The following is a 13,294-nucleotide window of genomic DNA, read 5'->3' as shown; positions in this document are numbered from 1 at the left end:
GAATTAAGGGTCATCACATCCTCAACTCTACAAACTAATTTCTGCAAATGTAAAGCAAGTTTCTCTCGCATGGGATATGGCAAAGTGCAAGTGGAAGCACTTGTGCTTTTTCTGTTAAAACAATTAATACAGAAGAATGAAGGGTTTAAGAAGCCTCCAAGTCACTTGGTCCCACAGAAAGGTCCCTTCAGCCTATGTGACCCAAGCCCTGGTAAATTACCTCCTACTGCTGAGCCTCATCTCACTTCCCACACACCAGAAGGGGGCACAAATCAAAGCAACAAAACTATGGAAAGGGACTTCCATAGCAAAAAGAAAAAGTCACTGCTTTCCCGAGCTGTCTACATAGAGATTGGTGAAACCCTGTAGGGAAGGATCGCACTGTGCCACAGAAAACACTCATACTTTTATGTGCATCCACGAGTACCTATGCAACAGATCAAGACAGGCTGGGAACTATTTTCCCCAGGATCTTTTTAACATCTGGGGGTCTCATTCCCCCCCCTCCCCCCCCCCCCCAAAAAAAATTCTCATCATTGCTGGTCCACATCCCTCTTAAGGAAGTTCTTTTGAGAACACGCACAGAGCTGACCCACGCTGCACTTACCTGATGTCAGCCTAACTCTGCCCACAGAAGCCAGCTCTTTCCCCACCTTCCCCCAATTCCTGCAGCCATACACACAGGAACTCAACCCGTTCATACAACCTACAGCGCTCTAAAATGGGCAAGCAGAATCCTGGAACAGAAAACCCAAACTGCATTGTCTTTTGAAGTTTTTATTTTTATACATTTTTTTGTATTAAAAAGGAAAAAGCATAATTACCACAAATTACAAAGGACTAAAGCATTACTAGAATAATGAATCACATCAGCCTAGAAAGCAGATACTCTGAATAATATTAATGTTATAATACAAGCTCTCATTCAAGTATTTTACATTTTTCTCTTTTCCTTTTATATGTGATGATGATCCTAGCACATGGGTCAAAGATTATGTACTATCGACAGAAGATGGATCAGGTACAGCGGGCCGTATCAACAAGATTTTCCTCCCAAGTGATAAATGGTCTGTGATGAGTCATTTTAAGTTTGTCTCTACAGTAAATGCAGCTGAAGAAGGTTGCACACACTTTCTAGTTCTGGGAAACAGAAGGCTGAGGTTGGGACACACACACAGTTTGAGAAGGGTCAGCACATCAAAGCATCACCCCTTTTGTTCCAGGTGAGCTACTGAAAGGCCAAGGTCTAATCCACCCAATCTGAGCAGGTTAGGGCAAACCCTTGGGGCCAGGGGCTTCCCACTTCAGCCTCACCTAGGTAAGGCTCTGTGCCCGTTTCTGAGTAACAGCTCCAAGATTCCCAACCCCGAGGGGACTAGGGAAGGCTGGGGGCAGCAGAGGGGGCGCGGGCTGGCTGCCGTGCCCTGCCGGCACACCATCAGCCAGGCTCGAAGGACAGAGCGCTGCCGAGCACGCTGCTGGCACGGGCCAACCTACGGGCGAGACTTGCACTGTGGACATAGCGAAGCGGGAATGAGCCACAGAGGGACAGAGAGGGGAATCTCGAGTTAACCCAAAGCACGCTTCGACACACTGACGTTACACAAACTGAAAACAGGTCAGTTGACGCCCAGGCCGTTTCAAACTTTTCTGGAGCTTCCTACCAACGCGATGTGCTTGTCACAGATACACGGTCCTATGTTCAAGTGTCTGCAGAAAGTGAAACTGTAAACTACTTGTTGAAACACTGCCCTCCATCCACCTATTTCACGCCACTGAGATGAGTATTTTCTTTTTAAACAGTCAGTCATCTTTTACATGTATTGGAAACTTCAAAAAGTCAGTGAGGCATTTAACATCAAGCGTAGCCACCCTCTCAAGAGCCTCGCATCCACTTCAAAACAGTGACAAAGTGACATAACCAGTCTCAGAGAAGAGACACAGGAGAAAACAAACATTCCAAACAGCCTGCTACATTTACAGGGTTTTTTGTTTTGTTTTGTTTTGTTTTTGATAAAATAACTGGAAAGGCATTAACAGCTAAAAGGCCCCCTCCTCTGCACTGCCATGCTCAATATGTAAGGAAACGTGGCAGGATACCGAGGTTAACGCATCATTTTGTTACAGTACAGTTGACCAGTCAGAATCAAACCCAGCAGTTGCAGAACCTCAAGGGAACCCAAGGGTTACGGTGAAAGGTCACTAACGGGGAGCTTGAAGGGAAGCAGCACGAAGAGGAACAGATGGGCAGATGGAGCAGCAGGGGGTTTTTTGTTTGTTTGTTTTGTTTTAAGGTTTTATTGTTTCTTTTCAATGAACATGGCAAAGCAATACTGCCTCCTCCGAAATGTGTGCACACACACCTTCCACCTCCGCTACTGAGCCCACACCACAGAGCGCTGCACTTGTCACAGCCACCCGCACCTTCAAGGGACCCTAGAAAGGGGAGGCTGCCTGTGGCAGGCCCTCCCAGGGCAGGGGGATGAGATGGAGAAACCTCCCCCAGCTCTGCCCAGAGGCTGTGTGTTACCAGCTGCCCAAGAGCCTCAGCATCCCTCTGAAAGCAGCTGCTGGCCAACGGCCTGATGCCAACCAGGCGCAGTGACCGTGAGCTGCAGAACACATCAGTGAGTGGCACTGCAGCAACAGAAATGCATGTGCCAGACCACTCAGACCAAAAAGCACGAAATACGATCACAACGAAGCATCCAAGCTGAAAGTCAGGCCAAACTCCTTCCTCAGCAGGAGGGCAAGAGGGATCCAAGCTTCCTCAGAAGCAAAACCCCTCTCTGGACAGCTGTCTTCTTCCCTCAGAGGTGGAGTAAACTGTGTGCGATGCCTTCTGTACAAAGTCTACACAGCAGTAGCAGGCTTCTTGCAGCCAAAAGGAAAGCGCATTTAAAGATCTGTCCCCTGTGCACACCGTAAGACACAGGAAAACCTTGTTTAGGGTCAACCTCAGAGCAGCTGGCCCCTCCTCAGCTTGGCACACCAAGCACTCTGCATCCCCAGCCTTGCAAAATGCTGCCACACAACACGGGTGCAGGAGACTTGCTTCTAATCAGAAGTCTACAGAGTGCTCTCCCCCTGAACAGCCTCTACACTTGGGGCTGCGAACAGCAAGCTTTTGATTCCCCCACTCTAGTGACAGCAAACAGAGACGTATTCCCCTGTGTTGGTTCAGTCTACAGGAAGACACACAGGAGCAAGTAACAGCTGCTTATTTCCATTTTTCCTGCATTCCCTGGACACACTGCTGTCTAACACAGAAATTAAAACAAGGAACACAGTTAACACAATCTACTGTCATCTCTAACAAAGACCAGCAGCATGCAAACCCAGACTGCAGTATGACAGCCAGGACTGCCCTTCTGACCAAACCTCTCTTGTAAAACTGACGTTGTTTCAAACGGGGCCTCAGCCACACCGATGCGACAAACCACTGACTCAGCAGAGGGGGGAAACTGTTCTGGGCCAAGACTAGGATCTCAGCCTGGGAAATTAAAATAATTTAAGATCAATTCAGATTTTGAAGAATTCTGTGGGATGTTTCTTAACCTTTTCCACTACCAGAGCAATTCTGTAGTCTGCTCCACGAGCAACAACGCCACAGCAAAAGCTTATTTTTCCTAATTTCCTATTTTGTTGTGAAAATGAAATGCAGACAATTGCCTTCAAAAGAGAACATGCACCAATGAGAAGAATACAGAGAACACAGCAGCAAGGACCACCTGGGGCATCAAGTAAAACCCACCTGCACTTGACAACAGTAAGTTGCTAGTGTCCTTGCTCAATCCTCAGTCTATAGCCTCAGGACTCCCTCCCTCCCAAATTAGGGTCAAACCCTGCCACATTCATAACATTAGATGTCTGACTCCAGCCCACAAGAGAAGGGAAATTCAGAGGTAATGAACAGTCAAGGCCACACCGCTGTACAAACTTTGCCTGACAATCTAGCCTGGGTACCACTTCGGGATCCCAGACCACTGCTGCTGTATCAGAGTAAGCCACGGATTTAGACATGTTTGTGCGCTGAAATCGTGCCTCCAAGCGGTACCAAGCTGCAGGATTGACGTGGTAATCATAGACAGACCAGACCAGGATCACAATATGAGGAAATGGTAAAGTAGCGACCCAGCCTCACTCAAACCCTAGCTGTGCTTTCAATTACTAGCAGCAGTTCACGAAGCTGCTCCACACGGACCAGCCCACCTTCTTTCCCTCCCTCTACCCACCTATCGAAGCAGCATGTTCGATGCAGCATCAGTTAGGGAAGATGGTAACTTTAGCCAGGCAGGGTCCAGTAGCATCCACAGCCACTTCTAATCTCCAATTCCCTGCTGGCCACTCTGGCTAACTTGCCCAAGCTCACTATCCTTTTTTCTGCTCTCAACTCCTAGTTGCTCTTGCCAACAAGCCTCACAGCTGTTTGGAGACAGGCCCAGAGAGATGACTCCTTTTTCCAGCTACAAGATACAGCTCTGTATCAGTCAGGTACTTTGGAAAAATGCAGCTCATTACCAACTTTTGATCTTGCCACAAGGATAATAGTTACCTGCATCTTTGAGTAGCCCATCATAGTGCCCCCCACTCAACACACTGCAGCTCATAAGCATAAGGTACCAAGAGCCACAATCAAGCCAGCTACAAAGCACATATCCTGACCCAGGAGACAGAGCATAGCAGCAGCAAGGCAAGCAGCTCTTGCTGAAAAAAGCTTCTACCTTTAAAGCAGGAGCACAATATTCCAGTGCTACATCTGGGCTCCAGGAGCAGATTTCAGCCCCTCTGACATATCCCCACCTGCTTCAAGGCAATGTAGCTCACAAACTTGGGGAGGATTTGCCTGCCAAAGCTCACCTGGTGCTGCTCAGAAGAGCCGAGTAAATGCCACAGCAGCTTTGCAATCATTCCCCTTCCCTCAGCCAAGCAAGGGGCAGCAGAGCACAGTCTCAGCCCTTGGAGAAGCACAGGGCTGCTGCCCAAAGCAGGAGACTCCATGCAGTCACCTGCTGAGACATGTAGAAGGAAACCCACACAAAAGCCCCCCTTTGACAGACAGGTCTCCCACTCGTACCCCTAGTAAGTCCCACTAACAGGCCTGCACCTGCAGTGAAGGGGGGTTCCTCAGCACTGCATCACTCACAGGTCAGGCTACAGCATTGAGTTATGCAAAGGACACGCTTGCCCTCTCCCTTGCTCACAGCAAGAAATAGTTCCTCCAGCTGCTGTGACGGATCTCCCTGCTCACCTCCTGATGACACTGGAGGTGCAGACTGAGCTCCTGCCCTGGCCCTGGGCTGCTCTAGGACTGGCAGGAGACAGCAGAATGTGCAGCGTGTGGGGAAGTCCGAGTGAGGCCACAAGCACATACAGTCGCTATCGTGGGGAGGATGCTACAACAGCATATACACAAAGCAGCAGCTTCAACTACTTCATGAGCCTTGGGTTTGACTGTTCTCAGCACCTTCCCCTGCTGCAGTTGGGGCCGGCAGGGAGTCCACATGGCAGGGGGAAGTGTCTGAGTGAGCTCCAGGGTCTGAGGAAAGGCCGTGGGGAAGATAGCTCGGCAGCAGTGCCGTGAGGAGTCTCTGGGCAGATGAGCTAAGAGCCCAGCATGCTCCAAGGTCCAGGAAGCCGAGTAAGCCTCCCAGTTTCAGCTCCACCATAAGGCAACTTTTTTTTTTCTCCTTTTTCTTTTTTTTCTTCAATTAATATTTCCAAGGAAGAAAGCAAAGGGAGATGTGTCTTTTTAAAGGTTTTTTTGTTGTTGTTGTTGTTTTTAGGAGTTTTGTGTGTTTTTTTTTGTTGTTTCATTTTTCCAAGGGAAAAGGAAGAGAAAATCTCCTTCGACAAAGTCCTGTCTTTGTATGCAACGGGTGTTCCTGGGGAGGCAGGCACACTGTCCGCACAGGCTCAATTCCAGGCGCCTGCCTGCCTCTCACCAGCCCCATGCGCAGGAAGGAGTCAGAACAAGCCTATCCTCAGCAGAGGTCCTTTGGTTGACTTCCAAATTGTCCGTGATGAAAGGGAGAGGTGGGCAGAAGGAGAACCAGACCCAAGGGAAGGCTGGAGGTGAAGACGCTGGGGAGGAGGGACAGGGAAGACGAACAGGGTGATGTTCCTTTTGCAGCAGTCAGTGACAAAGACGCACTGTCGTAAGTGGAATGGGAGAAACCAGCCAGGTCATGGAGATCAGAGGCTCCACAGGGTCACGAGACGCTGCGGCTTCGATCCCCCATCGGGGAACCTCACTCCTCCGAGCTTCCTGATCAGGCTGCCCAGCGATGCAAAGGGTGAACACAGAGGGGAGCTTTTGGGGCCACGCAGAGCAGACTTGTTTTGGTAAATCCAGACAAACTTCTAGCAATAATTTAAAACTTGATATATATATAATAATAATAAAAAAATCTCCCCTTTCCAACCCAGCCAGAACATTTTTAAAGAGACACTAAGACATGAATGTGTGCACAGAAGGGGAACAGTGGGAAGGAAAAGCAAAGGATGGGTCCAGTGATGGTGGGTCTGGCTCTGGTCAGGGTTGTAATAGCAAAATGGTGTTTTAGATGCAGATCATCTTTGCTTTCCAGCCACAAGAGAAAAAAAAATAATAATAATAATCATGTGCGTTGAAGTTTCTCCCTAGCAGCCTGTTCATAGGCACCCATATTCCAATTCCTTTCCTGTCCCTCCTCCTCACGTCTCCCCTTCTCCGAGCCAGTCCCCCACCAACCCACTCTCTCAGCAGGAAGCAGAAGCTGCAGCCCCTCTACTTCCCCGCTGTCTGTGATTCTGCGGCTGCCGGGGTAGGGACTAGCTGGCTCAGGTTTTTGGCATCCTCATGCGCAGGCTGGCTGGGCGAGCTGTGAGCTTGGCTGGATGGGCACTGGCTGACCGTTTTGCTGGAAGACTGGGATGGATAGCGCTTCCTGCCATCTCCCCCTGATGTCGCTGGGTATCTCTTGTGTCCACCTTCCTCTCCCATGGGTGGCTGCAATAGGAACACCCCAGTATCAGCACAGACTTCTCAAAAAGCATATCCTTTCTCCCTGGATCAGGAAACAGCCTTGCCTCCAAGCCTGCTTCTCTGAGCTACAGGGAACACTACAACCTTCTCACACACAAGGGCAGCTGCTCTCCTCTCCAAATCTACCATCACCGATTTGTTTACAGAAAGACAGACATACTTCCAGTAAGAGCAAGTTGTCACCCTTGCGCTTTAGGTACCACCTTTCTCCACATGTGGCCATAGTCCAGAAGTCTGGGAGCCAGAGCTTTGCACAATACTGGCTCCACTCAAGCCTTTAAAGCTCTTTTCTTCTGCCTTGTTAGCTGACTAGGGGATGATGCACACGCATTGCCCCAGAGAGCTGTTCTGAAGCAGATTTGCAATATGCAAACCCTTGCAGCAACTACTCTGGCTTTAGACACCAAACTCATTTCTGCTCATGCCCATGTTGTAAGGATGCTGCATGAGCTTTGTCTGGTGCTAGCTCCTCTGCTCCTGAGCAGCACCTAACCTGCTGGCAGTGATGTCAGTACGATCCTGCCGTATTTCACCTCACTCATAGCCTAGCCACAGCAGAAAGGCCTGAGCTCCCTGGGGATGGAACAGCACAGCACTGCTTAAATAAATAAATAAAATAGACAGTAAACATCATGCTCTCAACGATGCAGCTGCTGAAGGACAGACTTGGAGGTGCTCAAGTTGCTCATCCCTAGCCCAGTTGCACTGACAAGGTACAACACTAGGTGTCACTGATTTCCCCTGCCTGGCACCACTCAGGGACTAGGGCCCCCAAACCCTCAGAGGGCAGAGGAGTGTCTGAGGGGGTGATTAGCATAGTGCAGGCACTGCTCCTACTCACGTCCACTCGGAAGTCCTCGAGGCGCTTGAACTTGCTGAGGTATTCTTGCAATTTGCTGTTGATGTCCAGGTTTTTGGCTTTGGAATATTTTAAGAAGGCCCAGAACTTTTCTAGCCCATAAAGCTGTCCTGAAATAGGGGGAAGAAAATTGAACCAAAAGTCAGAACTCTTTCCCCAAGGCTTCCCTCACTGCTAGTCCCACAGACTGGCAAACCCAGGGAACCTTCTGGCCCACCGGCAAGCAAAACGGAGGCAATACGGAGGACCCAGAAGACAGTAACCTACACCAGATCAGTACTGGGCAGCCTTCCTGACAGGGGATGCCCCTAGGCTCTGTGCCTAGCCTGACAGTGACAAATAGGTGACAGATTGCAGCACTGCAGGGCCTTGAGAAAACCCAGAATAATGTGTTCTGGGAGAGCTACAGTCTTCCACTATGTTATTTCACCCTCCTCCTGTCCCCAAACAGGCTCTAGGCCAGCAAACATCCACTCAGTTCTCCCCTGCAAAGCGAGTGTCTCTGCTTTGTGCAGAAGCATCTCTCATCACCAGTGGATGAGGAGAGCAGGTCTCAAGCATCTCAGGCTGTGTAGGTGACATCAGATGGGCTACAAGCCCAGCTCCCTCCCTGCCTTGTGCCAAACACCCCTCAGGCTGGCTACACTGGCACATGGAAGAAAAGCTAGGTCAAGACTGCTAGACTCAGTGGAACAAAGGGGCACCCTAGCAAGTCTCAGCTGAGCACTTACATACGTTTTTCCGTTTCCCTGAGGTCATGAACAGAGGCCTGGGGCAGCCACACAGCTGGGCTACATCACTGCCAACCCAAGCGGAGGCCAAAGGAGGCACCTACCAGCTTCGTAATCCTTGATGGTCTCTTCTTGAAAGTCTTTAAATATGTCTGGCCGGAATTTCTTCTCCAGCCCATAGCTGTAGTATCTGAAAAGGCACTCCAGACCGTACCTGGGAACGAAATAACACGTCCTGCTCACTGTGGTGCACACAGCACATGTGCGGAGACTCTCTTGGAGCAGAGCACCCTACTGCACATCAGAAAACGAGGCAAGTGAGGGTGGCCCCAGTTCTGCTTCCAAGCAAGGCAGGGAGATGCTGCTTTCACTTTGCTGTCAGCCCTGCAAAGACCAGACCCTCTCCCCTCACCCCCCTCCCAGGAATGGCCACCCTGACCCTCCTCTCCTACCTGTATCCCTCCTTCCCGTCCTCCACAGCCAGCTGCTTGAACTCCTCGTACATTTTCTTATTAAAGTGATCTCGGAGGAAGAAGGACCAGAACCGGAAAAGCGTGTTCATCTCCTGGGACTGTCCAATGCCCAGTCGTTTCCGCTCTGTTTGGGGAAGAGGGGCTGATTACAAGATGGACCTTGTTCCAGGGAGCCAGCCCCATGTAGGGGCTCACATACAGGAGGGGTTCACAGCACTCTGACTAGATCCATCCCCTGTTGTTCGATACCCTGAGTTCCCTAAGCCACAGCTCAACTCACTCTGCATGGACTGTGGGGAAACATCAGCTACCAGCAAGGTTGTCCTACAGTACCCAATTTATCTCCCAGTGAGTGCTCTGCTACCATACTGTGCCCACCCAACGTAGCCAGAACATGGGCACCTTGCCCCAAATCCAGTGATGCAGTTGTCCCTCTCCACATGCCTACCATTAAGGCAGCGCCGACGGTACTTGTGGTAGACGTGTTGCGTGAAGCCGTTCTCCTTGAGCAGCTCATGTGAAGGATGCTGAAACTTGGGCAGGGACTGCGGGGTGCAGCCATAGCTTCCGACGGCTGGCGTTCCCTCTGAGGGGCTGGAGCTGAGCACAAGAGACTCCTGTCAACCCCCTTCCTTGGCATCACCCAGCCAACAGCAGCACAAGGTTGCACTCCACCCTGTGACACTTTCCTGGGAAGAGCTGCCAGACCAGACAACACTGCCCTATCCCCTTCCCACACCCACTCCTTTCCCCATTTCTGATTTCTTTGTCATCCTGCACTGATATGTCCAGTACCTGATAGAGGCAGTACGAGGCCTGTGCTCCCGAGAGTCCATCACCCAGCCCACGTGGCACTCCATCGGGGGGTTTGAACTGTGCCTCGTCTTCCTCTTTCGTGGAGTCTGCAAGACACAGTGCAGAGATGCATCCTCTTCCTCTATGGGCCCCAGCTGGGGAACTTCAGCCTCTCTCCTGCACCCCAGCCCAGGGCCTACCTTGGCATCTATCGTCCTGCCTTCTTTCACCACTGGGTAAAACCGAGGCGTCTGTGTCGGATCTTTCAGCTGAGGTGTGCGAGGGGTCCGGGGGGTCCTGGCATTGCGGTAGTTGGGCGATTCTGGGACAGTCGTAGGCAAAGACCGGGCAATCGTCGAAGGCTCAGGGACTCCAAACAACTTGTTAGCCAAAGCATCTGTAGGTACTGCAGAAAGAAAACCCTATCCTGGGTCAAACTGAACTCTGAGTCTGAGAGTATCACTAGAGCCAAGGGACTCCCATCCAGGAGACAGGAAGCAGCAGGAGCAGTAGCTCATGAATATGTCTCAGTCTTCCTGAGATGACCAGCTTCAAATCTAGCTTGTGACAAGTGTGTCCAGACAACCCAAGGCCTTGCAGCAGATCCAAGGCTGAGTTTTCACGCATCCTATGAGTTATTTGCTTCCCAGTGGCTAACAGCAATGACAAATCCCTGCATCCCAAGTTAGACAGGCCAGCACTCTGCCTGAGCAGCAGGCCCCATTCACAGGCAGCCAGGCCTGGCAGGGAGTTGCCTTCCAGGTACGGATGCTGTGATGAGCAGGTCCAAGAGGGAAGTTGCATCCTCACTGTTACATGAAAGACTGACAAGATTTCCTCCATCAGCTGGGACATCCCTGCTTTGAGGCCTCTTCTCTCTTGCTCAAAAACATTCAGCTGAGAGAACAACACTGCTCTGGGAAATATGACGCCACATGGCTGTGGTCTCTACTCTCCTCTCCCCAGCTGCTACAGAACCCCCCCAGGACCACTCACAGATCTTAGATCTGCAGCTCTAGTTCCTGCCATTGCCAGCCCTCCACAGAGACTGCACTAGCACATTTGCTTCAGCCTCCCTACCCAAACCCTGCCCTACTACCAAGGATGAGAACAAATTCAGTCCTACCCATTCATGCTCTTACTTACCTTGCTGGAACCTGGGAGGGCCAGGAGGGACTTCTTGGTTTGGATCCACAGGGGGCTCTGGGGTCAGGGTATCAAACTGCTCCCTGCTTATCATATTCACCTTCTTGAAGTTCTCCACCTCTTGCTGCATTTGAAGAGGAAGATGATGAAGCAACCAATTGCTTACTTCTCCCCCAATCTCAACAGCTCATCTTGACCACTGCTTTGCTTGTGCAACAGTCGCAACACTGGGCACAAAATACAGCAACTGGGCCTCAGAGCCCTGAAGGGTGATGTGTTGCTCATATGTTAAAAAGGGAAATACAGACAGACAGAAAACAGGGCACTGCAGTGACCAGACCTGAACCCATCAGACCCAAGCTTTCAAGGATCCTACAAAGCAGTTTCACTTGTAATCATTTACTTCTTTCATGATCTTCTACTTGTCTTGTCAGCTTTGGTGCAGCAGGGTTCAAGGTAAGTCTGACAATCTCTGCTTGACCAGCACCCCACAATCCCTGCTGCCTTCTTGCATCTTTAGAACCTCCTTCCCCCATCCTCAAAGCCACATTGTGTGCAAGGCACAATACTCCTATTTATTTGAAGTATCCAGAACAGTCTTCCCTTTGATCCTGTTACTCACTTTCCCCACATCCTTAGCTTTAGTTGCCAAAGAGCTTCAGCCATGTGTCTAAGACCCAACCTGCAGAGACAGAGCCCAGCTAGTAGCTCTGACAGCCCATCTGCCTCTAAAACACATGAGTCCGAACTTGGTGATTCTCACAGTCGGAGGTTTTACTAGGCTTGTTTAGGGACTGAAGTTACTTTGCCTGTGAGGTTAGATGGCCTTTCTCTAAAAAGCCCAAGTCTGGGGCAATAAAATAGAGAAGAGCAGAAGCCAGGTGTGGCCTAGCTATCAATGAACCTGCCCCCAGTAACTGCAGTCTCCAGGGGACCACGCCTCTAAGCACTGGGCACTATGAACCATGCAGAGACACTCACTCCTTTCAGAGGTCTGACACTGCCTGCCCACCACCACAGCCAGGAACAGCCAAGACTCTGGTCAACAATAGAAAGGATGCATCCTGTTTTCCAGGTCATATTGTTACCGGCACGTTATTTAACTTACTACAGTCTTGTGCTACATTACAGGGCTGTGTTTATCCCAGACACAACAGAGAACATAATGCTAGGAACTAGGAATCCTGAGCACTGCCTACAGCCCTATGCTGTAGGAGGGTAAATCCCAGCTTAGTTCTACCCTGCACATAGTACAGAACCCTGGGTACTGCCGTTTTCATCCCAAAGGCCCAGAGCGGCCAACCTGCCTGACACCAGGCTCCCTGTAAGGAAGCATCTCCCTCACACATAAACTCCCTTCCTTGGATCAGCTAGAGTGCCCAGCTCTCACCTTGATCTGAGAGTACTCCGGCTCAAACTGCTCTGTCCACAGGTCCTGCTCATAGTAGTACAGCCCATCATTGATCACCTTGGCCAGCTCTGAGCTCATTTTAGCCCTGGACGTGTGGTTGCCAGTCCGGTCCCCCCCAGGGTGCCGGCGCAGGTAAGGAGGTGTTTGTGTCACAATGAGAATCTTGTTCACATCCCGATCATCAATCTCATAATCCGAATCCTCATCTGACCAGTCAGTGAATGTGTTCTTGCGGCCATCCATCTGCTCCATCTCCTCATCAAAAAGGAAGTCCAGTTCCTCTGGTTCATCTTGGTCCTTTTGCTTCTGCTGCTGTGGCGTCTTTGACTCCTCTGGTTTCTACAAGCACAGGGACAAAAGTGATGTGGGGTAACGACCAGATAACGGAACAGGCCTAGCACCTGGGAGACCCTGCTACCACATGTTTCTTTATCTCAACCAGAAATTGCCCATTTGAGGGGAACACTTTATTTGCATATCAGCCTCTGGAAAGGGGCTATAAAGGGAGTTCAGATGGGGACAGGAGAGACTAGGAAGTCACTCCCATGACTGACAGACTTTGGTGCGAAACCTGTTGCTCAGTTATGCTTAAAGTCACACAGATAATTGGCAGAACCCCATCCCAACAGCTCCTATATCACTTCATACCTTGGGCTTCGCTGGGGAGGGCCGAGGTCTCTTCTTCACCTCAATCCATGTCTCTGAATCCAGGTCAGGCAGGCTGGCGGACAGGCCCTTGGGCATTGTCTTCAGGTTACTCACCTCCTCTGTTTTGGTGGGGACTGGGCTGGCAGGACGTGGGGAGCCAGGAGCAGATTCTAGAGCCAGTGAGAACCACAAAGTGCTTTACAA

General features: G+C 50.5%; 1 protein-coding gene across 3 annotated transcripts in view; it reads right to left on the bottom strand.

Moving 5' to 3' along the window:
• Nucleotides 1-761: 761 nt before the first annotated feature.
• LARP1 (La ribonucleoprotein 1, translational regulator) overlaps nucleotides 762-13,294 on the bottom strand; it is a 54,961-nt gene continuing 42,428 nt past the window's right edge. For all 3 annotated transcript variants that reach the window (XM_062587016.1, XM_062587018.1, XM_062587017.1), the window contains exons 11-20: nucleotides 13,091-13,260; nucleotides 12,422-12,781; nucleotides 11,032-11,155; nucleotides 10,086-10,291; nucleotides 9,886-9,992; nucleotides 9,539-9,690; nucleotides 9,070-9,214; nucleotides 8,722-8,831; nucleotides 7,869-7,996; nucleotides 762-6,991 (exon numbers count right to left, since the gene is read on the bottom strand). In XM_062587016.1, the coding sequence (XP_062443000.1) occupies nucleotides 6,770-6,991; nucleotides 7,869-7,996; nucleotides 8,722-8,831; nucleotides 9,070-9,214; nucleotides 9,539-9,690; nucleotides 9,886-9,992; nucleotides 10,086-10,291; nucleotides 11,032-11,155; nucleotides 12,422-12,781; nucleotides 13,091-13,260 (1,724 nt within the window). In that variant the 3' untranslated portion in view covers nucleotides 762-6,769. The remainder of the gene's footprint in view (nucleotides 6,992-7,868; nucleotides 7,997-8,721; nucleotides 8,832-9,069; nucleotides 9,215-9,538; nucleotides 9,691-9,885; nucleotides 9,993-10,085; nucleotides 10,292-11,031; nucleotides 11,156-12,421; nucleotides 12,782-13,090; nucleotides 13,261-13,294) is intronic.

The sequence above is a fragment of the Rhea pennata genome, chromosome 14, assembly GCF_028389875.1.
Source record: "Rhea pennata isolate bPtePen1 chromosome 14, bPtePen1.pri, whole genome shotgun sequence".
NCBI classification, from domain to species: domain Eukaryota; kingdom Metazoa; phylum Chordata; class Aves; order Rheiformes; family Rheidae; genus Rhea; species Rhea pennata.
This window is presented reverse-complemented; position numbering and strand designations above follow the sequence as displayed.